The sequence below is a fragment of the Monodelphis domestica genome, chromosome 5 (assembly GCF_027887165.1).
Source record: "Monodelphis domestica isolate mMonDom1 chromosome 5, mMonDom1.pri, whole genome shotgun sequence".
Taxonomy (NCBI): Eukaryota; Metazoa; Chordata; class Mammalia; order Didelphimorphia; family Didelphidae; genus Monodelphis; species Monodelphis domestica.
Genome location: NC_077231.1, coordinates 86,171,697 through 86,199,351, shown reverse-complemented (window position 1 = coordinate 86,199,351; position 27,655 = coordinate 86,171,697). Strand labels below are relative to the sequence as shown.

Here is a 27,655-nt window from a genome sequence, read left to right as displayed (position 1 = left end):
ACACAGATTCTGGATGAATTCAAAAAACACTTCAAAAACAATTTAAAGAGCTAGAGAAAAAGTAGGGAAGAGAAATGAAAGTGATGCAAATGAAAAGAAATTTAAGCAAGAAGAAATGGACCAATTGGAAAAAAAAAAGAACCAAAAACTTACAGGAAAATCAGGCCATAAAAATCATAATTGACCATCTAAGAAACTAATTATTTCATGAGAAATCAAGAAACAATAAAGCAGAATCATAAAAATGAAAGAAAAAAAAAACACAGAGGAAACCATGAGATATCTTGTTGAAAAAACAACTGACCTAGAAAATAGATTTAGGAGAGACAATTTGAGAATTCTTGGAATATCTTACTGATCAAGAAAAAACCTGGGGCATTATATTATATAAATTATCAAAGGTAATAGAGATCTTTGAACAAGAAAATAAAATTGAAATTGAAATAATTTATAGATTACCTCCAGAAAGAAAAACTCAAATGACAATTTCAAGGAATGTATTAGTTAAATTCAAGAGCCATCAAAACAAGGAGAAAATACTTCAAACAGCTAGAAAGAAATCATTCAAATACCATAGAGCTACAATCATGATCACACAGGACCTAGAGGCTTATACATTAAAGGATTGAAAGACATACAAAATGATATTCAGAAAAGTAAAAGATTTGGGTTTTCAACCCAGTCACCTATCAAGCAAAAGTGAGTTAATTCTTTCAGGAGAAAAAATGGACATTCAAAAAGATATAAGATTTCCAAGGATTCTTGAGGAATAATCCATACCTAAACAAAAAATGTGAAGTCTAAACACGTGACCTAAGAGAAGCCCAAAAAGATAAATAAGAAAGATAAAAGTTAAGGGATTCATTAAGGTCAAAACATTTATATATCTACATGGAAGATGGATTTCTATAATTCTCAAAAAATTACTCTCAGTAGTGGAGAAGATAGAAATTTACTCAGAAAGAGAATGAAGAAGTAAGCTGATTATGATGACATGATATATACATAAATGTGATGATGGGGAATGATATGTATGTATCATAAGATATATAAGCATAGGAACAATATGTAAAAAATCATTCAAGGGCTGAGAGAGTTGCAAAGAGATAAGAGAGATAGAATGAGGTAAATTATATAACATAAAGAGGAGTAAAATTGTCATAGAGAAGGAAGGATAAGGGTGGTGAATGATAATGCATAAACTTTACTCTTTTCATAAAGGGTTCAGAGAGGGTAAAACAAGTATACTCAGTGGGGTATAGAATTCTATATTACCCTCCTGAGTGGGGTGTATAACTCCTTCTTATTGTACAGAGAAACAGAAGCGGAATAAGACAAAGGAAGAGAGTGGTAACTGGAGGGAGAGGGAAGGGAGAAGAGGTCCCAAAACCAAAACACCGCTGAGGAGGAGCAGAGAGAAAGGGAATAGAGAAAGATTTAAAGGGGATAATATGATCAAGGATAATACACAGTTAGTAACCATAATGCTCAATGTGAATAGGATTAACTCATCCTGTAAATGGAAGTGGATACTAGAGTGGATTAAAAACCAAAAACTTTTACTATAAGTTGTTTACAAGAAATGGTATAGCATCTGTATTTCTAAAGGAAAAATTAAAGGAGCTCAAGGAGGAAATAGATAGTAAGACCATACTAGTGTGGCATATCAACCTTCTTGTTTCAGAACTAGATAAATCAAACCAAAAAATTAATAAGAAAGAAATAAGGGAAGTAAAAGAAATGCTAGAAAAATTAGAGTTAATAGATATTTGGAGAAAAATGAACAGTGATAAAAAGGAATATGCCTTCTAATCAGCAGTACATGGTACATATACAAAGATAGACCATGTACTGGGACATAAAAATACTGCAAACAAATTGAGAAAAGCAGAAATAAAAAATGGAACTTTTTCAGATCATAATGCAATAAAAATTATTTTTAAAAAGGGTACCTGGAAAGGCAAATTTAAAATTAATTAGAGACCAAATAATCTGATTCTTCAAAACTGGATGTGTGAAAAAGGAAATCATAGAAATAATTATAGTCTTCATTAAAGAGAATAACAATGAGGAGACATCATATCTATGACAGAGCAAAAGCAGTACTCAGGGAAAAATTTATATCTCTGAGTGCCTACCTCAACAAATAGAAAGGGATGAAGTCAATGAATTGGGCTTGCAAGGTAAAAATTATAAAAAGAATAAATTAAAAATCATATTATTAAAAACTAATCCCTAAAAATTAAAGGGGAAATTAATAAAATTGAAAGTAAAAGGACTATTGAACATACTAGGTAGTGGTACTTTGAAAAAACAAATGCAATAGATAAATTATTGGTTAATCTAATTTAAAAAGAGAATTAAATTAAAAGTATCAAAGATGAAGAGTGATATTACATCTAAAGAAGAGGAAATTAAGGTAAATATTAAGAACTATTTTGCCCAATTATATGGCAATAAATTTGACAATATCAAGTGAAATGGGTAAATATTTACAAAAATACAAATCGACTGGATTAACAAAAGAGGAAATAGAACATTTAGATAATCCCATTTCAGAAAAAGACATTGAACAAGCCACCAAAGAAATTCTTAAGAAAAAATCCCCAGAGCTATATGGATTCACAAGTGAATTCTATAAAATACTTAAAGACCAGCTAATACTAATACTATATAGATTATTTAACAATAAATAAACAAAGAAGAAGTCTAACCAAATTCTTTTTAGGATTAAAATATGGTACTGATTCCAAAGCCAGGCAGACTAAAAACAGGGAAAGAAAACTTGAGACCCAATCTTCTTCATGAACATAGATGCAAATATCTTTTAAAAACACTAGCAAAAAGACTTCAACAAGTTATCACAAGGATTATTCACTTTGGCCAGGTTGGATTTATACCAGGAATGCAAGAATGGTTTAATATTAGGAAAACCTTTCACATAATTGACCATATCAATAATAAAACCAACGGAAATTGCTTGATTATCTCAATAGATGCAGAAAAAGCCTTTGACAAAATACACCACCTATTCCTATTGAAAACACTAGAAAGTATAGAAATAAAAGGCCCATTCCTTAAAATACTAAATAGTATATACTTTAAAACATCAGTACATATCATCTGCAATAGGGACAAGTTAGAAGCATTTCCAATAAGATCAGGAATGAAGCAAAGATGCCCATTATCACTTCTATTATTTAATATAGTACTAGAAGCATTAGCCGTAGCAATTAGAGAAGAAAAAGAAATTGAAGGGATTAAAGTAGGCAGTGAGGAGACTAAATATAACTCTTTGCAGACGATATCATACTGTACTTAAAGAATCCTAGAAAATCAACTAAAAGGCTAGTGGACATAATTAACAACTTTAGCAAAGTTGCAAGGTACAAGATACACCCACATAAATCATCAGTATTTCTATATATTTCCAACAGAACTCAGCAGCAGAAGTTAGAAAAAGAAACCCCATTTAAAATCACTCTAGACGATATAAAATATTTAGGAATCCATCTGCTGTGATAAACATAGGAATTATATAAGCATAGCTACAAAACACTTTCCACACAAAACTAGATCTAAATAACTGGAAAAACATTAATTCCTCATGAGTAGTACAAGCTAATATAATAAAAACAAACAATCCTACCCAAATTAGTCTACTTATTCAGTGCCATACTTATCATACTACCAAAAAACTTTTTTTGTAGAATTAGAAAAATTATAATGAAGTCCTTCTTGAGGAACAAAAAATGAAGAATATCAAGGGAAGTAATAAAAAAAATGTGAAGGATGGGGGCCTAGTAGTAATGTATATTAAACTGTATTGGAAAGCAGTGGTCGTCAAAATAGCATGGTACTGGCTAAGAGAAAGAATAGGTGGATCAGTGGACTAAACTAGGAGTAAATTACCTCAGCAAGCTAGTGTGTGATAAACTCAAAGATCCCAGCTTTTGGGACAAGAACTCACTATTTCACAAAAACTGCTCAGACAATAGGAAAACATTATGGGAAAAATTAGATTTAGATCAGCAGTCCATATCATATACCAAGAAATTCAAAATGGTTAAATGGCTTAAATATAACAGTGACATAAATAAATTAGGTGAACATAGAATGGTATACTTGTCAGATCTGTGGGAAAGGAAGGAATTTAATACCAAGAAAAAGACAGATAACATTACAATTTATAAAATGAATGACTTTGATTATTTCATATTAAAAAGTTTTTGTACAAACAAAACCAATGCCACCATAATTAGAAGTAATCAACAAACTGAGAAAATATTTTTATAACAAAACTCTCTGACAAAGATTTAATTTCCCAAATATATAAGGAACAAAGTCAAATTTACAAAAAATCAAGCCATTCCCCAATCAACAAAGGGTGAAGGGACATGAACAGGCAGTTTTCACATGATGAAATCAAAACTATCAATAAACACATGAAAAAATGTTCTAAATCCGTCCTGATTAGGGAAATGCAAATCAAAGCAACTTTGAAGTACCACCTAACCAACTGGCCAATATGGCAGCAAAGGAAAGTGATAAATGTTGGAGGGGATGTGGCAAAATTGGGACACTAACACACTGCTGGTGAAGTTGTGAATTGGTCTAACCATTCTTGAGGGCAACTTGCAACTATGCACAAAGGGCTTTAAAAGAATGCCTGCTCTTTGATACAGTCATATCACTGTTGGGTTTGTACCCCAAATAGATAATGGGAAAAATACTTGTAAAAAACATTTATAGCCATGCCCTTTGTGGTGGCAAAAAATGGCAAATGAAGGGCTATCCATTGATTGGGGAATGACTGAACAAATTGTGGGATCTGATGGAGATGGGATTTTATTGTGTTGAAATAGAATAATGAACTAGAGGAATTCCATGTGAATTGGAAAGACCTTCAAGAATTGATGCTTAGCGAAAGGAGCAGAACAAGGAGAATATTGTGCAGAGAGACTGATACTTCATAACACAATTAAATGTAATAGATTTTTTCTCCTATCAACAATACAATGACCCAGGACAATCCTGAGGAACTTATGAGAAATAATGCTATTCACATCCATATGAAGAACTATGGGAGTAGAAATGCAGAAGAAAAACTTATGATTGATAACATGATTTGATGGGGATATGATGGGGGTATTGGCATTAAAAGATCATTCTGTCGCAAATATGAATAATATGTAAATAGATTTTGAACAATGATAAATGTATAATCAAGTGGAATTGTTTGTCAGCTCTGGGAGTGGGGAGGTAAGAGAGGTGGGAAAATTCATAAGTCTTGTAACCATGGGATAATATTCTAAATTCACAAATTAACATAAAATAAAAATAAATGCAAAAAAAGTTAGCCTGTGGAGTTTTTATTCAGTTCTAGAGGCAATAGGAACCCTGGAACCTGGTTGAAAAGAGGAGTCAGAGTCAGATATTTGCTTAAGGAAAACCATTTAAGCAACTATATGTAGATGAGACTGGAATGGGGAGAGGCTTGAGGCAGAGAGAGCAATGAGGAGGCCATGCAGGAATCTGGACATCAAGTCCTGATGCCCAGATGGTCCTGAAGAAGGATGGGAGCTATGTATTTGCAGAGAAGGACTTTCAAGCAATGTCAAGGTGGAATGAGGGAGAGTTGAAGAGTCAAGAATATTGCCAAGATTTCAGCTTTTCCCATGAGATTGGCAGGATGGTGGTACCTTTGACAGAAATAAGAAGGGGATGGGTTTGGAAGGAAAAGTTTTTGACCTTAAACATGTTGAATTTGGGATGTGGAGGCTTAGAGGAGAGGCCGTGGCTAGAGAGTAGGATGTCCACATCATATGTGTAGAGATGACAAAGCTGACCATGTCACCATGTGAGGAAATAGAGCAGAGGGTTTTGGGGAACCCACCCCCTTCCTCCAGTTAAAGCAGAGGGAAGATTGTTAGGATGGGGAATCAGCAGAGGAAACTGAGAGGGGACAGTCAGGTAGTAATATTTGCAACTCTGACTATATGATATTAAAAAGCAATTAATTTTGTCTTTTTATTTTCTAGATCGTACCATTCGTAGCAATGGATATTCTAAGTGTAGAACCAGGACTTGCAGGACTTTTTGTGTCAGCTGCTTATGGTGGAACATTGAGGTAAGAATGAAATTTTTGTGGTGTTCTATGGGAACCTTGAAATATTCAGTTGATCCAATTGTAGCCATTTATTCTGGCCTATATAACTTTATAGTTTGAGCTATACCTCCATTTCTTTATCTACCTCATTTGTACTCACACTGTGGATCAAGGCAAATTAAAGAGGAAATGAATCTTTTTTTTTCAGCAAATAGCCTCTATATTTTACCTCTATGATTGTGAAATATATATAATTTTGATTTTTTCATTATTGTTTTTCTTCCTGCATGTGCAATACAGTATTTAAGTTTTTCTCTCATTTTTTTATATTTAAAGCACATATCAATATTGAAAAAAAAATTTAAACTATTTTACTCTTTGCAAAAGAATAGGCTAAGATGTCCATTTGCCTAGCTAATAGATGCATACCCAAAAAGCTTTGGACTTTCAACCTGCCACTAACTTATATCATGAGACTTTTTGCTCAGTTAATATGTCTGAATCAAGTTAAAAATGGACCACAAAGGAGTACAGAAGTTGATCTGCAAAGTGCCACACAAGCACAAAAGGTAAAAAACAAAACAATCCTACGGATATTGATGACATCTGTGCCAAGAGAAAAAGTACTTGAACATGTACGAGATTCAAGGTTGTGACTATTTAACATGTGTTAAATGCAGTACTTTCTTGTACCACATTCTTTATCAAATATATAGTATCAATTGTTCTAGCTCTATTATTCTTAAAAGCAGAAAAAAGGGTCAAATCAGAGAATGTTATTTTCCATTTGGTTTGAGACCTGTTTTTTTTTTCTCTATTTTATTTCATTATATGACAACTTACTGTAGTTCAGACTGCTAAATTGGGTTAGTGAGTGTTTGTCATTGCAGGCTTATAGGACATGGATCACTACAAGAACCTGTTGTAATTTGTGAATTTTTTCCCCTTTTTCCTAGAATTTTTTTCATGTTTTTGATATTCTATATTTCACCCAGAGGTTATTTTTAAATTTTCTTTGGATTCTTTGATGTTTTTGATAATTGATTCATATGCCTTATGACTTGACCATGTATCTCTGTGTGATTCCTATGTGTATCTGTGTATCCTCCTCAGGGGGGGATGTGTTAATATCCTGCTAGGGGGATGTGTTTTTATTTTGTAATGAAACGTTTTGAGTTCTTTTTGAAAAAAAATATTTTAAGGGTAAGAAATTTGTTGCCTCCTGGAATCCAGAGACTGAATTCCTTGTATAAGATGCTATAGGTATGCCCACACACTGCTCCAGGAGTTCCTGAACAAAACTGAATGTGCAGAATTGAACATTGCGGGGTTGAATGCATTTGTTGTACCAAAGGGGACTGCCCCAAATGTGTTTCGTTCTTTATTCCCTTTTGTTTACTTCTCCCCAAGTTGTTGTATTTTCCCTGTGTAAAATTGTATGTACTTCAGTTAATTATGTTTAAAATGATCCATTGTGGAGACTGGTCTCCCAAAGGTCACAGTGAGAAATGTGCAGATGGAAAATTTGCCACACCTGAGCTACATTCCCAGCATCCTTTTAAGTTATGTCCTCATTTTATGTAAGGATGCTTGGGAGATAAATTTGACTCAGACCAACACTGTGGGGCTTTTTGGGGGGAGCTTGTGCTTTTGTTATTAAAGTGCTGCAGGTGTGAGTCTCTGGCTCTCTTTGTTCTACTCACTTAACTGAAAGAACCCTTTTTTTTTCTTCTCTTTTTGATTATTATTAAAATACTACAATGCTAACCATAACAGTTAGCATTTATATAGCACGTACTATGTGCCAGTCACTGTGATAAGCACTTTACAGATATGATCTCTTTTGAGCCTCACAGTGACAGCTTGCCAAGCACTTTCCTCACAACAATTCATATTTTGTAGCTAGTATGAGTATAATTTTCTGGCTTTACAGAGGAGAAAACTCTGTTATGGTAATCTGAACTTACATCTTGACTGAGACCTTTCTTCTTCTTTTTTTAAAAATCCTTCCTTTCTGTTTTTGTATCAATTCTAAGACAGAAAACTGGTAAGGGCTAGGCAGTCAGAGTTAAGTAACTTGCCTCAGGGTCAAATAGCCAGGAAGTGTCTAATAACAGATTTAAATCTAAGTCCTCCTGACTCCTGGCCTTGTGCTCTATCTACTGTAATACCTAGGTTCCCCAGATCTTTACTCCTTCCAAATATACCATACTTCCTCTCCTTTTACTCAAACCCTAATACTGTACAGAAATTATTTTCTTAAAAATACTTGGGACTAATTTTCCTGGAACTCTGATCATTTATTTTTCTAAACTTTAATCAATTTTCAAGCTATCAAAGGTACATTTGGGATAAATGTTCCATTCACCCCACAAGGTCAACGTGTGTAAAACTGAACTCATCTTTCTCCCAAAATCTGCTGGCATAATAATTTCCAATTATATTATATACCATAATTCAGCACTTTGTGGTTAAATATTTCTTTTTTTTACATTTTATTTAGACTGTTTTTCTGTCATTACATGATTCATTATTTTGTCCCTCCCCCTATCCCTCTCTTATCTCCTTCTTCACAAAGTTGACAAGCAGTTCCATTGGGTTATACATGTATCATTGTTCAAAACCTATTTCCATGTTATTCACATTTGCAGTAGAGAGATTCTTTAACATCAAAACCCTAATCCTATCCCTATCAAACTACATGATTGAACATGTTTTTTCTTCTGATTTTCTGCTCCGACATTTCTTTCTATGGATGTGGATAGCATCTTTCTCATGAATTCCTCTGGATTGTCCTGGATTATCATTTTGCTTCTCGTGGAAAAGTCCACTACATTCAATTGTGCCACAGTGTATCAGTCTCTGTGTACAATGTTCTCCTGGTTCTTCTCCTTTTACTCTGCATCAGTTCCTGGAGGTTGTTCCAATTCACATGGAATTCTTCCAGTTCATTATTCCTTTCAGCACAATAGTATTCCATCACCAACATATACCACAATTTCTTCAGCCATTCCCTAATCAGTGGACACCCACTCATTTTCCATTTTTTTGCCACCACAAATAGTACAGCTATAAATATTTTTGTACAAGTCTTTTTCCTGATTATCTTTTTGGGGTACAAACACAGCAATGGTATTCTTGGATCAAAGGGTAGGCATTCTTTTAAAGCCCTTTGCACATAGTTCTAAATTGGCCTCCAGAATGGTTGGACTAATTTACAACTCCACCAGCAGTGTATTAATGTGCCAATTATGCCATATCCCCTCCAACATTTATCACTTTCCTTTGCTGCCATATTTTATAGTCTGCTAGGTCTGAGGTGGTACCTCAAAGTTGTTTTAATTTGCATTTCTCTAATCAGGAGGGATTTAGAACACATTTTTATTTGCTAATTGATAATTTCCATTTCATCATGTGAAAACTGCCAATTCATATCCCTTGACCATTAGTCAAATGGGGAATCATTTAATTTTTTAAATAAATTTGACTTAGTTCCTTATAGATTTGGGAAATTAAACTTTTGTCGGAGATTTTTATTATAAAAATGTTTTCCCAGTTTGTTGTTTTCCTTCTAATTTTGGTAGCATTGGTTTTGTTTACACAAAACCTTTTATTTTGAAAAAAAATGTCATTCATTTTACATTTTGTAATGTTCTCTATCTCTTGCTTCGTCTTGAATTCCTTCCTTTCTCACAGATCTGACAAGTTTGCTATTTTATGTTCACCTAATGTATTTATGATTTTATTCTTTATATTTAAGTCATTTACCCAATTTGAATTTATTGTGGTATAGGGTGTAAGATATTTATCTAAACCCAATTATTCTCATATTCTTTTCCAATTTTCCTAGCAGTTTTTTTTAATAGTGAGTTCTTATCCCAAAATCTGTGGTTTGGGGGCTTATTGAACAACACTACCTTTCTGAGGTCATTTACCCCTATTCTTTTCCATTAATCCAATCTTCAATTTCTTAGCCAGTACTAGATTGTTTTAATGATTACTGATTTATACTACAATTTAAGATTTGGTATTGCTAGGCCACTATCCTTCTCCCCTTTTTTTATCATTAGTCCCCTTGACCTTTTGTTCTTCCAGATGAATTTTATTTTATTTCATTTTTTGTTGTTGTTCTATAAAATAGGCTTTTGGTAGTTTGATAGGTTTGGCACTGAATAAGTAGATTAATTTGGGTAGAATTGTCATTTTTATTTTGTTAATTCATCCTACCAACAAGCAATAGTTGTTTTTTTTTCCAGTTTTTAGGTGTAGTTTTAATTATATGAAATGTGCTATGTATTTGTATTCATATAATTCCTAATTTGTCTTAGCAGATAGTTTCCTAAATATTTTATTTTGTCTAGAGTGATTTTATTTTTTAAAAACCCTTACCTTTCTGTCTTGGAATCAATACTGGCATAAGAGTGGGAAGGGCTAGGCAATGGGGATTAAGTGACTTGCCCAGGGTCACACAGCTGGGAAGTGTCTGAGGCTTAGGCCAGATTTTAGCCTAGGACCTTCTGTCTCTGGGACTGGCTCTCAATCCACTGAGTCACCCAGCTGCCCCCTCAAGAATGATTTTATTTTATTTTTTTTCCATAATTTCATTTAATATTGATAGCAGCTCAATTTCAATTTTGCATGAAGCAAATACCTTTGTGATGCCCCTTAATAATTCTGTATGAGTGTTCATATATTTGATACAACTGATCAATAAGAATATGTCTATATATATAATATATAAACCTGTGGATGAGAATATATACAATCTGCACATACATATGTTTTTTCTACTTACAATTTTTCCTTATACACTACAGAGCAGATATCACATTATATATATATATATGCAATTCTACATAAGTCCTGAGTAATTTTAGTATTATTTAGTAAAACACTGTAAATTCTAATATTTCCACCGAAGCACTTATAGATAATGTAACATAAACATGAACAACAGAGCCTTTCAAAATATGACTTGCTCTGTACTCATATGACGCTTTCCTGAGAAAGCAGGAGAGTGCAAGACAGATACATTCTAAGAAATTAGAAAACAGACATTCTAACTTGACTTAACAAGGTCAAATGAATATCCTGTCTGCATGTGTTTCATATATCCATCTCAAGTGATGCAGCTTATATCCAAATAGTCAAGCATGGAAGACTTGCAACATGATTTGCCTTGAAATTCTCTTGCAGAACATGAGATTCTTTGTAAACATTAACTTTTGGGTATTATACAAAAGCTGTCAGTCCAGGAGGAAAACAAACAAACATAAACTCAAGTAATTAAAAATGTCTTTCTTGGGAAGAAATGCTAATATGATCTAATGGAAGGGGGATATGAAGCTCTATTTTAGTAAAAAAGGAAATTCAACATTACCAGGTTCTCTCAAATGGTAAGCTGGATTGGGAGAGCAAAAGTTAAAGAGAAGCAATCTTGCCATATGGAAATGAATTGTCTGAGCAATAGGAAAGAGCCATATTCAGCTGGGGTTGAACAGTGACTGCGCCTTGCCATGGAAACCACAGGCAGAAACAAATGTTACAACATTCAATTCCCAAACACAGGCACTAAGTAGGAAAAATGTGAAAAGGTAAAGGAAAGAATTGTTGCATATCTGTTTTTAGCTGTGAAGACTTAGGTGGAGACCTTTGCACGAGAGTTTTATTTGTATTTCTGGAGGAATCTTGCTTAGAGGAAGGCACTGCATTTGCAGCTAGACTCAGGCTCCAGCTCTAGCCAGTCCCATGGCTGCTGTAGTCAAACACTCCTTTTTTGAAGAATGGAGAGAACTCACAGATGGTGTGCTTCGAAAGAGTCAGGCCCACTTTATCAATGTGCAATGGGGATGTTGCAGATTGAAGCATCGCATTGAAAAAATTCCTGAGGTATTGCTCTAAATGACTCCGGCGTTCTGCAATGACTCTTTCGTCTTTATTCCCAAAGAGCTTCTTTGGGGGGAATTCTAAAGTAGCAAGCTCTGGATACTTTAACTTCAATGTTTTATGCATTTCTCGAAAACGACTATAACGCCTGAATATGGTCCATGTCTCATCTAGGACAGTAATCTTTATCTCAAACTCATAGTGTTCATCCTTTCCCTGTCCACAGAGAACATAGCGTGGAATACTAATTTTAATTGGGTCCTTAAGGTCATCTGGATTTGCTCCCAAAGAGCGAGAAACCATCCGCTCATATTTAAGCTTACGTTGAATAGTGCCATTGTGAAGTTTTTCATTATCCTTTGGCAGTTCTTTAGACTGGGATAAATAGATGTTGGCATCTCCAAACCTGGGATGAACATTCTGCAGACGCCGCTGCACTTCTTCTTCAATATAAGCATTAAGCCTTTCATGGTTCTGTTCTAAGGCTTTTTGTTCCGACTCTAGACAAGCCCTGAGACCTGACTGCTCACTATTATTGCTGTTAAGAGTGGCCAGCTTTTGTTTCTGCTCTTCAATCTCCAAATCCAAAATGGAGCGGCGTTGGAGGGCAGTATGTCTCTTTTCCAGTTTAGCAACAGCCTGTTCTAGTGCCTCTCTTTGTTGCTTCTCCCTGGATTCAAGAATTTCTTTTTCCTTTTTCCTAACTTTCTCTTCCTGACGAGCAATATTGGCAGTGAATTCAAAAGTGGCTTGGAGTTTCTGCAGCTGGTTGGCATTGGCTCTGTACTGGGTAAGCTGTTCCTCTTTTTCTTCCCTTTCTTTCTCAACCAAATAAAGTGTGTTATCTAAGCCAAGAAGACCTCTATCAAGGATTTCAAAAGCTCTTTGCTTCTCTTCCAACAAAACTGGCAAATGATTCTGTGTGAGGTACTGAAGCTGGTGTTTTTTATTCTGCAGCCTGTATTCTGCTGGCTTCATTTTCTCCAAGTCTTGGGCCACCTGTGTTGCCTTTAAGAGACTTTCATCATTTACTTTGAGCAAATTCAAATCTTCAGTGACACCTGTTAAATGCTCTAGAACTTCCCATTCATCTACCACTTCTTTTTCAAGGAGATCTCGCTGCTGAACTAGATCCTTTTCCAAATTTATCAACTGTGCAAGTTGATTTCTCTTGAAGTTCAGGAAATTAAGTTGTGCTTTCTCTAATTCTTCACCATCTTCTTCATCCCCTTGAGACCGGACTTCTTTAAATTTCAAAAGAGATCCTCTGATTTCTTCAAGGTCCCTTATTTCTTCTTCTAGCCGTTGGACATCTCCTTGCTTCAGGAATTGTATCATATCTTGTTTTTCTCTGACTTCCTCTTCAAGATGTGCAACAAGCAACAGCTGCTCTTTTTCTTGCTCTTCAAGTCTCTTTTTTTCTAGGTCAAACTTGGCACATTGCTCATCTTTTTCCTTTTTAAGTCTGTCAAGTTCTCTGAAAATTTGTATCTTCTCAGCCTTTTCATTCTTACTGAGTTCTTGTAGCCAATGGAGCTCTTCCTTGACTTTGAGAATGCTTTCTTCTTCTTGCCTTTTCTTCTGAAGTTCTATCTCCTGCTGTTCCCTGAGCCGTTCCTCTTCAAATTTTTCTTTTTCAGCTAGCAAATCTTTTAGTCTACTCTCAATATGAAAGCTACGGCGTTTCAAACTCTCCTCCTGTTTCCTGATTTGTCGCTGTACTATTTCTGTTTCCTTGCGCTGTGACTCCACTTCTTGTTGCATTCGTTCTAATTTTGCTTTGTCAGATTTTTGTTTTTCTTCCATTTCTTCAATGAGCTTCCTTTTATTTTCTAACTTTTCCAGTTCCTCACGTTGTTGCCTCTCAAATTCAAGCCCTGGATTATACAACATGACAGCTGAGAGGTTTTCACATGACTTTGAGAGGTCGGTCATTGACAAACTGAAGGAAGACAAAAGTCCACTCTTTCTCTTTTCCCTAAGTTTGGCAGCTTCCTTGGGGTGGTTAAAACGAAACATGTTGGTTCTCCCAAGAAGTATAACAGCACCTTGGTTTAGGTGCGTAGCTTCTAGGATCTGAATTCCATTCACAGAGCACTGGGATCCATTCAGCGGTATTAAAGTCACTGTTCCATTAACATTTTCAAAGACACAGTGCTCACTTTCCAAATCCAGGCCATGAAGAACAATATCCTGTTCCGTTGAAGCATCTTCTCGGCCAACATAAGTCTGACCCTCCTTCAAGTGATATAAGATTATTCCAGTGCTCAGAAGGTCATCATCAATGCCAATCAGATGAGGCAGCTCAGAATCCAGAACAACTCCAATTCCTTCTTTCCTCAGGGCTAACGTTTGTTCTTTCAAAATATTTTGAGTTTCATTCCACTTGTTTGTCCATTCTTTGGTCAATTCTTGTACTCTTGCTTCATTCTGCTGGAGTTTCTCCTCCATACTCAAAGCTGTTGGAGAGTCCAATAGTGCAATCTGATTCCCTTGGGCAAGCAGAGTTTTCAGTCTGGCTATTTCAGCTCGGAGCTCACGAATGAGTTTGACGTTAGGATCCTCATTAATGGTAGGCTTGTTGATGATGTTTTTGGCTCTATTTGCATATCGAAGAGTACTTAGGGTTTCTCCATAATTGACATCAGCAGGTGAAATAGTGGCAATCATGATAGTTTTAGAGTTTCCTCCAAGGCTATCTTTTAGCAACCAAGTCAAAACAGAGTCCCTGTAAGGCACAAATACTTGTTTCTTCTTTACAAGAGGGTATGCGGCATCCTGAGATAAATCAGCTAAGGCAGAAATGACATTTCCCAGAGTAACTAGGGATTTGTTAATGTTCCCTCCTTCTTTCAATCTAACCCCGGTAGCGCCAGTGGCATCTGCTCTTTCGCTCCCTGCCAGATCAACCAAGTGGATCTTGCTCACAGTTTCACATGGCATTTCTGAATCAAATTTTGCCTTCAACATAAGGTCCTTCTTTGGGATGCTCACGAACTCTCAAATTGTAGGTTTTTGATGACTTCCTCCTAAGGAGATCTCTCACACGTTCATTATAGATTTCAAGGTAGCTGACTTCAGTTCGAAAAGAAGCTTCATCCCATTTTGTAGTTTCATTTATACGGCTGAACAGACCTTCACAAATTCGAGGTATCAAGCCAGAATCACCAGTATTTCCCATCATAGTGTAAGACTTCCCTGATCCGGTTTGCCCATAGGCAAAAACACAAGCATTATAACCTTCAAATGCAGATTGTAATACATCTGTGCCAAGATTTGTGAAAACCATTTCTTGAGAAACATAATTTGGACTTTTAGAATCAGCAGAACAAAAGGAAAAGTCATAGGTGAAGGTTTTGGTTCTTTCTCTTCCTGAATCTCCAGTCCCTCCCTCTGGAATCTTTAAGTTTGTGATTGTTGTTTTGTTTGTTTCCATGTGAATAATACACTTGGCCTCCAAATCTTTTTCCCTTCGGTTCATGGGCCTGACTCTCACGGCCACTTTGACTGATGCCATGGCTCATCCCTGCCCGGCCAGCACTGGCTCGGCCTCTGACCCCTGGGCCCCCTACTGTCTTCCCTACTGCCTCCCCTACACGCCCCGCAGTCACCGCCACTCCGTGCCCCCCCACACCCCCACAACCCGCTTCACCAGCAGCTGGACCCGCAACTCTCAAGAATGATTTTAAATGGAGTTTCTCCTGCTAATTTCTACTGCTGAGTTTTATATAGAAACAATAATGATTTATGTAGGTTTATCTTGCACCCAGCAACTTTGTTAAAGTTGTTAATTATGTTCCCTAGCCTTTTAGTTGATTTTCTAGGATTCTTTAAGCATCATATATAGCATCATATCATCTGCAAAGAGTAATAGTTTAGTTTCCTCATTGCCTACTTTAATTGCTTCAATTTCTTTTTCTTCTCTGATTACTATTGCTAGCATTTTTAGAACAATATTAAATAATGGAGATGATAATGGACATCTTTGCTTCATTCCTGATCTTATTGAGATGGTTTCTGACTTTTCCCCATTGCAGATGATGCTTGCTGATGGTTTTAAATATATACTGTTTATTATTTTGAGGAATTGTCTTTTTATTCCTATAATTTCTGGTGTTTTCAATAGGGATTGGTATTGTATTTTTTCAAGGATTTTTTCTGCATCTGTTGAGATAATCATGTGATTTCTGTTGGTTTTATTATTAACATGGTCAATTATGTGGATGATTTTCCTAAAATTAAACCATCCATGCATTCCTGGTATAAATCCCAAATAATTATAGTGAATAATCTTCATAACTTGCTATAGTTTCTTTGCTAGTATTTTATTTAAGATTTTTGCATCTATATTCACTAATGAGATTAGCTTATAGTTTTCTTTCTGATTTTGGTCCTCCCTGGCTTTGGAATCAGAGCCATATTTGTGTCATAAAAGGAATTTATTAAAACTCCTTCTTTGCTTATTTTGTCAAATAATTTGTATAGTATTGTTATTAGTTGTTCTTTAGATGTTTGATGGAATTCACTTGTGAATCCATCTGGCCCTGAAGATTTTTTTTAAAGAAGTTCCTTGGTGGCTTGTTCAATTTCTTTTTCTGAGATGGGATTATTTTAGTCTTCTTTTTCCTCTTTTGTTAATCTAGGCAATTCACATTTTGTAAATCATTCATCCATTTCTCCTGGATTGTCACATTTATTGTCATGTAATTGGGCAACATACTTCTTAATAATTACCTTAATTTCCTCTTCATTAGAGGTAAGATCTTTTCTTCTTTGATATTGTTAATTCTCTTCTTTATTTTTTTATTAACCAGTACTTTATTTATTTTATTTGTTTTTTCAAAGCACCAACCCCTAGTCTTTTTAATTAAATTTTTCTTTTACTTTAAATTATAGTAATTTCTCCTTTAATTTTTATGATTTCTAATTAATTTTTATCTGGGGATTTTTGTGGGTACAGATTTCAAAACAACTTTTGCTACCATAAAAGGGGCATTATACATTTTCTTGCTACATTCAATCCCTATTATGGCCACCTTGGTCTAAATACCCAAAAGTATTGCCAGTGTCGGCATGTTAAAAACTATAGAACCTTTTAGTTCTTTTTATAGCATAGTTCCAAATTCTTTTCCATTTTGATTGGGCCAATTCATAACTCAACCAACAACCTAGATCTTCTCTTCTGACAGCCTCTCTAACATTATCTGTTTCAATCTTTTTTATCTTTGGAGATTTGCTACACATAAAGTGAAACATCACAGCTTTTTTAATGGTATTTCTCTTATTTGTGATTTGGAGCATTCTTACTTGAGTTTGCATTTTTGCTTCTAGAAATTGTTCTTGGTAGGGATCCTTACTTTCATATATTTGTGTATAGCACAAACACATAGTTTTCCTGTGTATAAGGCCCCATTCAGAAATGTTTGCTTTGAAGATTTCCCCTAGTCAGTAGTTTATTTTTCTAGTCAGATTGATTTTCTCTGTGAAAAAAAAACAACACTTGTTTTATTAAATAAAAATTATCTCTTTTTTGTAATTCCTTTAACAGGTCATTTGATTATGACCTGATCTACCCGGCTCTCATCCTCATGGAATGAGTTCCTTCCTATCTGAGAAGGAACAGTTGACACTTCCAGGGAGAAGAACTGTCCAGACAATAACTGTGATCCTTCCAAAGGATACATTCCCTCATCTAAAGGCACAATAGTGTAGTCCTGAGGCATAAGTCCAATAACTACAGGCATGTCTTCATCAATGTGAAGATGCAGGTCTCCATTTTGAGATTCTGTACTTTTTAATACACTGTTTTGTTCTTGGAATACATTGCAAATCATGAAAATCATTTACACCATTCAGTGCTGGGCTTGGATTGGAGGAGTGAATCAAAGTCTTCACTCTTATTTCCATCTTGATACAGGTCTCCTCTGAGTTTGTGGGACAAAGAGGCCATGGAGTATGAATATAGTGATGATTACGAAGGGATGTTGACCTTAATGGTCTTTGAGCTCTTACATCTTTAAAGACTATTGGAGCTGATGAAGAGGAGAAGGTATCTATCCTCATCTGCTGAGTTCACAGATGGTGGGCTGCCCTTGCTTTTTTGCTTGTTTTCCTGAAAGTTGCCTTTTTAATGTACCCATTAAGCTTTCACTTTTGGATAGATTTTTTCCACTTTTCTCATCTTCACTGTTGATTTCACAGCTGGCCAAATCTGTACCATAGCAGCTACTAAACAAGGAATCATCTTTTCCAAAGTCAGTGGTTAATGATGGTTGTTGAACCACCACAAAAATCATTCTCTTCCTTACTTTTATTCAAGTTGAAAGACTTCCGAAAGGTCTTAAGACTGATTTTCTTCATTATGACTGGTTACCAAAAACAGTTGATCAATTACTTTCTGATATGCTCTTCCCAAAATATGTAACAATACTCTGTTCATATGTTTTCTTGGCTTCATTTAACTTTCGGGGCCATTTACCTGCAGCAGGGCCCAGCTCCAGCACCCAGCTCCCTACACCACTGCCGCTGCCTCCTCCTGTTCTGGCTCCGCACTCCAGTGCTGGTGCTGCTGCCACCACTGCCCTCCTCCCTCCTGAATGGTTTCTTTCTGGCTGTTTGAAGTATTTTTCCTTGTCTTGGTGGTTCTTGAATTTAGCTATTACATTCCTGGAAGTTGTCCTTTGAGGATTTCTTTCTAGAGGTAATCTGTGAATTTTTTCAATTTCAATTTTATTTTCTCGTTTCAGGATCTCTGGGCAGTTACCTTTGATAATTTCTTGTAATATGATGTCTCAGTTTTTTTTTTCCTTGATCATGACTTTCAGGTAGTCCAATAATTCTCAGATTGTCTCTCCTAAATCTATTTTCTAGGTCAGTTGTTTTTTCAATAAGATATTTCATGTTTTACTCTGTTTTTTTTTCATTCCTCTGACTCTGCTTTATTGCTACTTGATTGTTCATCAAATCATTAGTTTCTATATGTTCAGTTCTGATTTTTAAGACTTGATTTTCCTCTGTCAGTTTTTTGTTCTCTTTTGTCAATTGGACTATTTCCTCTTACATTACTTTCATTTTTCTTCACCTCTTTTCCTTTGCCTCACCTAATTGGTTTTTTAATTGTTTTTTTAAGCTTTCCAGAATCCGTGTCTAATCCATATTTTTCATTTGAACTTTGCATGTGTTTCCTTTGCTTTCACTGCCCACTTCTGTGTTGGTACCTTGCTCTTTGTCTCCATAAAAATTCTTTAGAACCAGGTTTTTTTTTTGTTTGCTCATTTTCCCTGTCTAATTATAATTAGGCTTGAGAGGATGATGTGATAGGCTGAGGGCTGATAGTTATGAGGGTCCCCTCTGTCTGCTGATTCAATTGACTCTTTTGATGCTAATAGCTTAAAGACTTCCCTTACGCTTAGGTGTAAGCTTTTGATCACTCTCTGATCTTGATTAGGTCCAAAACTTGTGTACTTGATCCAATCAGGCACACCCTTGGTTGTCCCTGTCTTGGCCCTCCACCCTGAGTTTAGGAAAAAAGGCCATTACTTAGTACTCAGTATTTAGTACTTAGTACTCTTAACCACCCCAAAGTGTGAGCTAAATCCTTATCTCAAACCCAAAATAGAATTTCCTGGGCTAGGATTCTGGACTTCTCCACAGGTTTGAAATTTCAAGGGCTATGGGTTGACTTTTACCTCTATTTGTACAGGCAGGATGTTGGCTAGGACATAGTTTCCCAAATCTTGAACAGCAGATATAAGGTGGAGGGGATGTGGCTTGCCCTTGTCCTGATCTTCCCTCCTTGCTACAGCTTCTTGCTTGCTCAGCTTTTTTCTCACCCTTGTATCCCAGAAGTTTTTTGCTTACCTTTTGGGTTTTTCTTTTTTTGAAAGCTGTTTCACTCTGTCTTCCTGTTGGTTCTTTCACTCTTATATTCATTTTTTGGTTATTCTTGTTCTAAAACTCATGTTGATCCAATTGTTTGTCCATTTTCCTAATAACTCTTGTTAAATAGGAAGCTCTTCCCCAAGAAAATTTGATCATTTTTCGTATTCTTTATTATTTTTTCCAAGTTATGCACTTTTCTATACTTTAACCAATAACAAATAGTTTTATGGCCTTTAGTCATATCTTAATCTTTGTGACCCTATTTGGGGTTTGCTTGGCAAAGATATTAGAGTGCTTTGCATTTCCTTCTCCATTTCATTTCACAGATGAGGAAACAGAAGCAAATAAATAAAATTACTTACCCATGGTCATAGAGCTAATAAGTGTTTGAGTCTGGATTTGAACTCAGGTCCTCCTGATTCCAGGTGTGACATTTTATCCACTGCATTACCTTGCTCTACCATATTTTTAATACTCAATATTTTATACTATACTTTGACTCCTATAAGTGCTACTTTCCCTTCATTCTCATTTCTCCTCCATTATTTCCCCTTTGTAACTTCAAATCAATCTTGTAATTTTGTCTTGATCTAGATTTTAGTTTGTTGACTTTGGTTGGCATAAAACTAAAATTATAAATTAATTTTGATAGGGTTGACATTTTTTATTTAGGCACAGCCCAGTGAATATTTGCTTTTGATACTGCCACCATGCTGGTTTCTTCCATATGCCAGGAGCTAGACATTTTATATCTTGTCTCTGGATATTCTTTCTGACTATCCCCTAGTCTTGGAACACTCTCCTTCTTTGATCTAACTAATGGCCTTCCTGTATTCCTTTAAGTCCTAATTGAAATCTTACCTTTTACAAGAAGCCTTCTGCAACCCCTCTGAATTCCAATGCTTTCCCTTTTTTGTTCATATTCTATTTGCCCCATATATAGATTGCTTTGTAAGCATTTGTTTCATGTTTGTCTCCATGAAATCATGAGCTTCTTGAAGGCAAAGACTGTCTTAGGACTTTCTTTGTATCTTCATCATTTAGCAACATGGCACATAGTAGGCACTTAAAAACATTAATGTAAGGAATGTGGCAAAATTTGGACATTAATGCATTGTTAGTGGAGTTGCAAATCAATCCAACCTTTCCAGAGGGCAATTTGAAACTGTGATAAAAAGGCTATAAAACTGTTCATACTCTTTGGTCCAATAGTACCATGGGCTTATATCACCTTGAAATCAAAAAAGAGGGAAAGACCTACTTGTACAGAAATATTTATAGCAGGTCTTAGTCAGGGCAACAAATTGGAAATTGAGGAGATATCTATCAATTTGGGAATGGCTGAACAGATTGTGGAATGTGGTGGCAATGGAATGATAATGTACCATAAGAAGTGATGAGCAGGATGATTTCAGAAAAAGCTGGAAAGTCCTACATGAACTGATGTAAAGTGAAATAAGCACAACCAGGAGAACATTGTATACAAGAACAGTAGTATTATATAATAATCAATTCTGAAGGACTTAAATATTCTCAATTACAAAATGATCTAGGATATTTCTGAAGGACTTATGACAAAGAATGCTATCAGCCTTCAGAGGAAGAACTGTTGAAGTTGAAATTTAGATCAAAGCATATTATTTTCCACTTTAGTTTATTTGTGTTTTTATTTTAGTGTTTTGGTTTTATATGAATATTCTTTTACAACAATGACCAATATGGAAGCATGTTTTGTATGATAATACATATATTTTCCAGGTTAAATTACTTTCAATCAGTGGGCATGGGGTTGAAGGAAAGGAGAAAGGGAAACAATTTGGATCATATAAAGTTTAGAATACATATGTTGATAATTGTCATTACCTCTTATTGGGAAAGTAAAATATTTTTTGAATGTTAAATTACTAACTCATAATGGTGGCAGGTCAAATGGGTGCTAAGTATTTGAAGAAAATAGAACTGTGAATGTGGCTAATTCAAAGTTTTAAGTCTTTCTTTACCATGTTGTTATAGTAGTAATTATCCTGGTTTTCAGTTCTCATTGCATCAGTCTTCCTAATGTCTTTCAAAAATGTTTCTTCCATTTCATACAATGTAAAAATAGTCCATTATAATCACACACCATAGTTGATTTAGTCATTTCATAATTTGCTGCTACCTTCCCCTACCAATTACTTTTCTGTTTTAGACTTTTTCTTTATTTTCCTTTTAGTCATATGTTTAGGATGTACTTTCTGAAATTAAAGTTGTTTGCTTATGACTCTTCTCTTGTCTACTTTTATTCTTTGTTTAACCTTATCCTCCCTGCCTCTATTCCTTCCATTTATTCCTCTTTGATTTTGATATATCTTTCACATATATCAAACTTTTAGCATGTATATAAATATATGTGATTTCAATCTTCCTTTTTCTAGATCCAGTGAGACTGAGGTTCATTTGGTACTTGCTCTCTTTAATCTTTGTTCCACATTAGTGTATTCAACTCAGGTACATCAATTGTGAGAAACTGTTCCATCTCCTTTTTTTCCCTTCTACCCTTACCTAATGCTTTTGTCATCTCTTTTACGTTCCACCATGAAACCATAAGAGTAGAATCATTGTATCCTCAGACCCTCTATTTATCTTATTCAATTCCATCACTGCCTTTGAAACATTAAAATCCTGAAAAGAGAACCTTGTTGTCTTCTTCCAACAGAATGTTAGCACTTCATTAATTAGCCCCTTCTAATTGTCCAATAATTTTTTCTTCTATTTTTCTGTTTACCTTTGTAAATATAAAGCTCCATAGTTTCTATTTAGCTATGTTCTTTTCCTCAAGAATTCTTGAGAATCTTTTTATTTGCCCATGTCCTAATAGAAATTTGATAGATTCAACTAAGAGAATGGGATGCATTTTTCCCATGGTCCATGTGGGAATTTGTTTTGCTTGACTGTGCACATTCATTAAAATGATTTTTTCTTTTTAAATTTAATAATGAGGTAGAAAAAGTCCTTATTAATTAAAATTAAATTAAATTAAAGGGATCCTCTTCCATTAAAGGTCCATTTTTGTCCCTATAAAAGCATACAAAACTGTGCCAGTATGTTATCCTTGATAACTGTGATACTATTTATTCTTAATATATTTTAAATGTGTTCTCATTTATAGCAGAAGGTGCTAATTCCTATGTGATCCTGACTGTGGTCTCTTGGTAGTTCAGTTCTTCACTTATGACTTTTTTGTGACTTTGAAGCTCTAGATTTTAGCATCTGGCATTTGGCATCTTGGCATTTCTGCAACTTTTACATTAGGGTTTTCTTTTAGAAGGTGATTAGCTGATTCTAGATTTACTGAGGCTAGCCTGTTATAAGAAGACTAGCAAATCCAACAGAACTCCCCAGATGGCTGATAGGACTGATCATAGCAGTAATCTTCTATTATTCAGATCCAAACCTAGGTCAAGAATTGGTAGAGCTCAGGCCAGAATGGGAGCCATCAATCAAGACTTTGGATCAGACCACTTTAGGAATGCAGAAAGCTTACAGGTCTCTAGCCTCGCCCTGAGATCCAGGAATAACACAAAAAGCAAAACTTCAAGAAAGCAGTGCCAGGACAACCCAGAGCCTCTTTCCAGAAATGTAAAGAGCCTTAACATCAAGTGCGGAGTCAGGATGTAGGCATACAGAATGAGCAAAAAGGACTCCCACAATACAAAACAAAATCTTGCTATGGTTCCAGGGATGCTTCTTCCAGAGGAGGTGAAGTTTAGCTAACAAGGTCACATTTGAACTCGGGTCTTTCTGACTCCAGGCCCGGCTCTCTAAATCACTGTGACACCTAGCTAAACTAGTTATAAATGTGGTGGAATATCAGTGGACTATAATAAACATTTAAGAGCATTTAGGCAGTATCCCAATATTCCAGCAGATCGAGTCATTAGTAGAGGGTATTAGAGAGGATTCTTTGGGAGTAACTGAGACTGGACACTGGTCATTATCGGGTCATAGGTTGCAGGAGGCTACAGCATTTCAGTAGGGCTTGGAATTCATAGGCAGAGCTCAATTTTTGGAGCTCACAGCAGAAACAGGAGGGGACAAGTGGGAACAATTCCATAAAGGAGGCAGGAAAAAGTACTCTTCTCTCATGGGTTGGCAAGTGTAGACAGTACTTCTCGGACTGTTTTTCAAAAGTTGGTTTTAGCCACTGTCTGCCTTTTGACTCTGGTTTTAGACACAGTAGGGGATTGTAATGGTTGGTGCTTGCTGCATTGTTTTCCTTATAGTATTCTTTTTCCTTGAGGCTCCTGGACTGCTGCCCCCATTCCTCCTCACAGCACCTAGGCTTCCCCTGGATTTCTGACATAGTCCTTCTATTTGCAGTTGTAGTGCTGCTTTTTTTTGAATCTTTAAAAAAAAGAGGAATTTATTAAATGAATGGCTGGGAGGCAGGTGCAGGTGGAGTCTGCCTTGTTTGGAAAGAAGGAATCCAGGATTTTTATACTTTAAAGTAATAGAGAATTTGTGACCTGAAAGGAAGGTGGGGAGGGGGACAAACAAGGGGGATTAGGTGTGAGGTGCATTGGGCCTGGCACAGTTATACGTTGTTGTAGTTTTGAAAATTTTATTTAATTAGATGATTTAGAATATTTTTCCATGGTGACAAGACTCATGTTCTTTCCTTCCCTTCCCTTATCTGAGCCACAATTCCACTGGGTTTAATGTGTCATTGATCAAGACCTATTTCCATATTAATAATATTTGCACTAGGGTGATCTTTTATTTTTTTTATTTTTTTCCCATTTGAATAAGTTTATTTAGTCAATTTAGAACATTATTCCTTGGTTACAGTAATCACATTATTTCCCTCCCTCCCCTCCACCCACTCTTCCCACAGCCAACTCGCAATTTCATTGGGTATTACTTGTGTCTTTGATCCGAACCCATTTCCATGTTGATGTTTGCACTAAGATGTTCATTTAGAGTCTACATCCTCAACCATATCCCTTCAACCTATGTATTCAAGCAATTGTTTTTCTTCTGTGTTTCTACTCCCACTGTTATCTCTGGATGTGGATAGTGTTTTTTCTCATAGGTTCCCCCAAGTTGTTCAGGATCACTGCATTGCCACTAATGGAGAAGTCCATTACATTCAATTGTACCACAGTGTATCAGTCTCTGTGTACAATGTTTTCCTGGTTCTGCTCCTTTTGCTCTGCATCACTTCCTGGAGGTTGTTCCAGACTCCATGGAATTCCTCCAGTTCATTATTACTTTGAGCATAATAGTATTCCATCACCAACATATACCATAATTTGTTCAGCCATTCCCCAATTGAAGGGCATCCTCTCATTTTCCAGTTTTTGGCCAAAACAAAAAGCACAGCTATGAATATTTTTGTACAGATCTTTCCTTATTATCTCTTTGGCATACAAACCCAGCAGTGCTATGGCTGGATCAAAGGGTAGACAGTGTTTTATCGCCCTTTGGGCATAGTTCCAAATTGCCCTCCAGAATGGTTGGATCAATTCACAACTTCACCAGCAATGAATTAATGTCCCAACTTTGCCACATCCCCTCCAACATTCATTACTTTCCTTTGTGGCCGTTTTAGCCAATTTGCTAGGTGTGAGGTGATACCTCAGAGTTGTTTTGATTTGCATTTCTCTCATTATAAGAGATTTAGAACACTTTCATGTGCTTATTAATAGTTTTGATTTCTTTGGCTGAAAACTGCCTATTCATGTCCCTTGCCCATTTATCAATTGGAGAATGGCTTGATTTTTTGTACAATTGGTTTAGCTCTTTATAAATTTGAGTAATTAGACCTTTGTCAGAAGATTTTGTAATGAAGATTGTTTCCCAATTTGTTGCTTCTCTTCTAATTTTGGATGCATTAGTTTTGTTTGTACAAAACCTTTTTAATTTGATGGAATCAAAATTATTGATTTTACATTTTGTGATTTTTCTAGCTCTTGCTTGGTTTTAAAGTCTTTCCTTTCTCAAAGATCTGGCAAGTATACTATTCTGTGTTTACCTAATTTGCTTATAGTTTCCTTCTTTATATTCAGGTCATTCACCCATTCTGAGTTCATCTTGGTGTAGGGTGGAAGGTGTTGATCCAAACCTAATCTCTCCCACACTGTCTTCCAGTTTTCCCAGCAGTTTTTATCAAATAGTGGGTTTTGGTCCCCAAAACTGGGATCTTTGGGTTCATCATAGACTATCTTGATGAGGTCATTAACCCAAGACTATCCCACTGATCCTTCTTTCTCAGTCTCTCAGCCGGTACCAAATTGTTTTGATAACCACTGCTTTATAGTATAGTTTGAGATCTTGGACTGAAAGTCCTCCTTCATTTGCATTTTTTTCATGATTTCCCGCAATATCCTTGATCTTTTGTTCTTCCAAATGTACTTTATTATGTTTTTTTTCTAATTCAGTAAAAAAGTTTTTTGGTAGTTTAATGGGTATGTCACTAAATAAGTAAATTAATTTGGGTAGGACTTTCATTTTTATTATGTTAGCTCATCCCACCAATGAGCAATCAATGTTTTTCCAATTGTTTAGATCTAGTTTTAATTGTATGGAGAGCGTTTTGTAGTTTTGTTCATATAGTTCCTGTGTTTGTCTCAGAAGATAGATTCCTAAGTATTTTATATTCTCTAGGGTGATTTTAAATGGAATTTTTCTTTCTAATTCTTGCTGCTGAAATGGATTGGAGATATATAGAAATGCTGATGACTTATGCAGGTTTCTTTTGTATCCTGCAACTTTGCTAAAATTGTTGATTGTTTCGACTAGCTTTTGGTTGATTCTCTAGGATTCTTTAAGTAAACCATTATATCATCTGCAAAGAGTGATAGCTTGGTCTCCTCGTTGCCAATTTTAATACCTTCAATTGCTTTATCTTCTCTAATTGCTACTGCTAGTGTTTCTAGTATAATGTTAAGTAATAGAGGTGATAAAGGACATCCTTGTTTCACTCCTGATCTTATTGGGAAGGCTTCTAGTTTATCCCCATTGCAGATGATGTTTGCTAATGGTTTCAGATATATACTGTTTATTATTTTTAGGAAAGGCCCTTCTATTCCTACACTTTCTAGTGTTTTCAGTAGGAATAGGTGTTGTATTTTGTCAAAGGCTTTTTCTGCATCCATTGAGATAATCATGTGATTTTTGACAGTTTGTTAATATGGTCAATTATGTGGATGATTTTCCTAATATTGAACCATCCTTGCATTCCTCATATGAATCCTCCCTGGTCATAGTGAATAACACTTGTGATGACTTGCTGGAGTCTTTTTGCTACTATCCTATTTAAGATTTTTGCATGTATATTCATTAAGGAGATTGGTCTACAGTTTTCTTTCTCTGTTTTTGACCAGCCTGGCTTTGGAATCAGTGCCATATTTATGTCATAAAAGGAATTTTGTAAAATTCCTTCCCTGCTTATTCTGTCAAATAGTTTGTATAATATTGGGATAAGTTGTTCTTTGAATGTTTGATAGAATTCATTTGTGAATCCATCTGCACCTGGGGATTTTTTCTTAGGGAGTTCTTTGATGTCTTGTTCAATTTCCTTTTCTGATATGGGGTTGCTTAGGTAATTTATTTCTTCCTCTGTTGGTCTAGGCAATTTATATTTTTGTAAATATTCATCCATATCACCTAGATTGCCATATTTGTTGCCATATAGTTTGGCATAATTGTTTTTAATGATTGCCTTAATTTCCTCTTCATTAGAGGTGAAGTTTTCATCTTGGATACTGTCAATTTGGTTTTCTTCTTTCCTTTTTTTAA

General features: G+C 35.5%; 2 protein-coding genes across 3 annotated transcripts in view; one reads left to right on the top strand and one right to left on the bottom strand.

Annotated features, from left to right (window-relative positions):
• LOC103101763 (sodium-coupled monocarboxylate transporter 1-like) overlaps window positions 1-27,655 on the top strand; it is a 228,164-nt gene that overhangs the window by 92,074 nt on the left and 108,435 nt on the right. For both annotated transcript variants that reach the window (XM_056798700.1, XM_007503479.3), the window contains one exon: window positions 6,042-6,130. In XM_056798700.1, coding sequence (XP_056654678.1) covers window positions 6,042-6,130 — 89 coding nt within the window. The remainder of the gene's footprint in view (window positions 1-6,041; window positions 6,131-27,655) is intronic.
• On the bottom strand, window positions 10,692-15,616 carry LOC100019849 (kinesin-like protein KIF16B). Its single transcript, XM_056798699.1, is given in 2 exon segments — window positions 10,692-14,957; window positions 14,959-15,616. Coding segments are annotated over 2 exon segments (3,666 nt in total). The 5' UTR covers window positions 15,513-15,616; the 3' UTR covers window positions 10,692-11,845.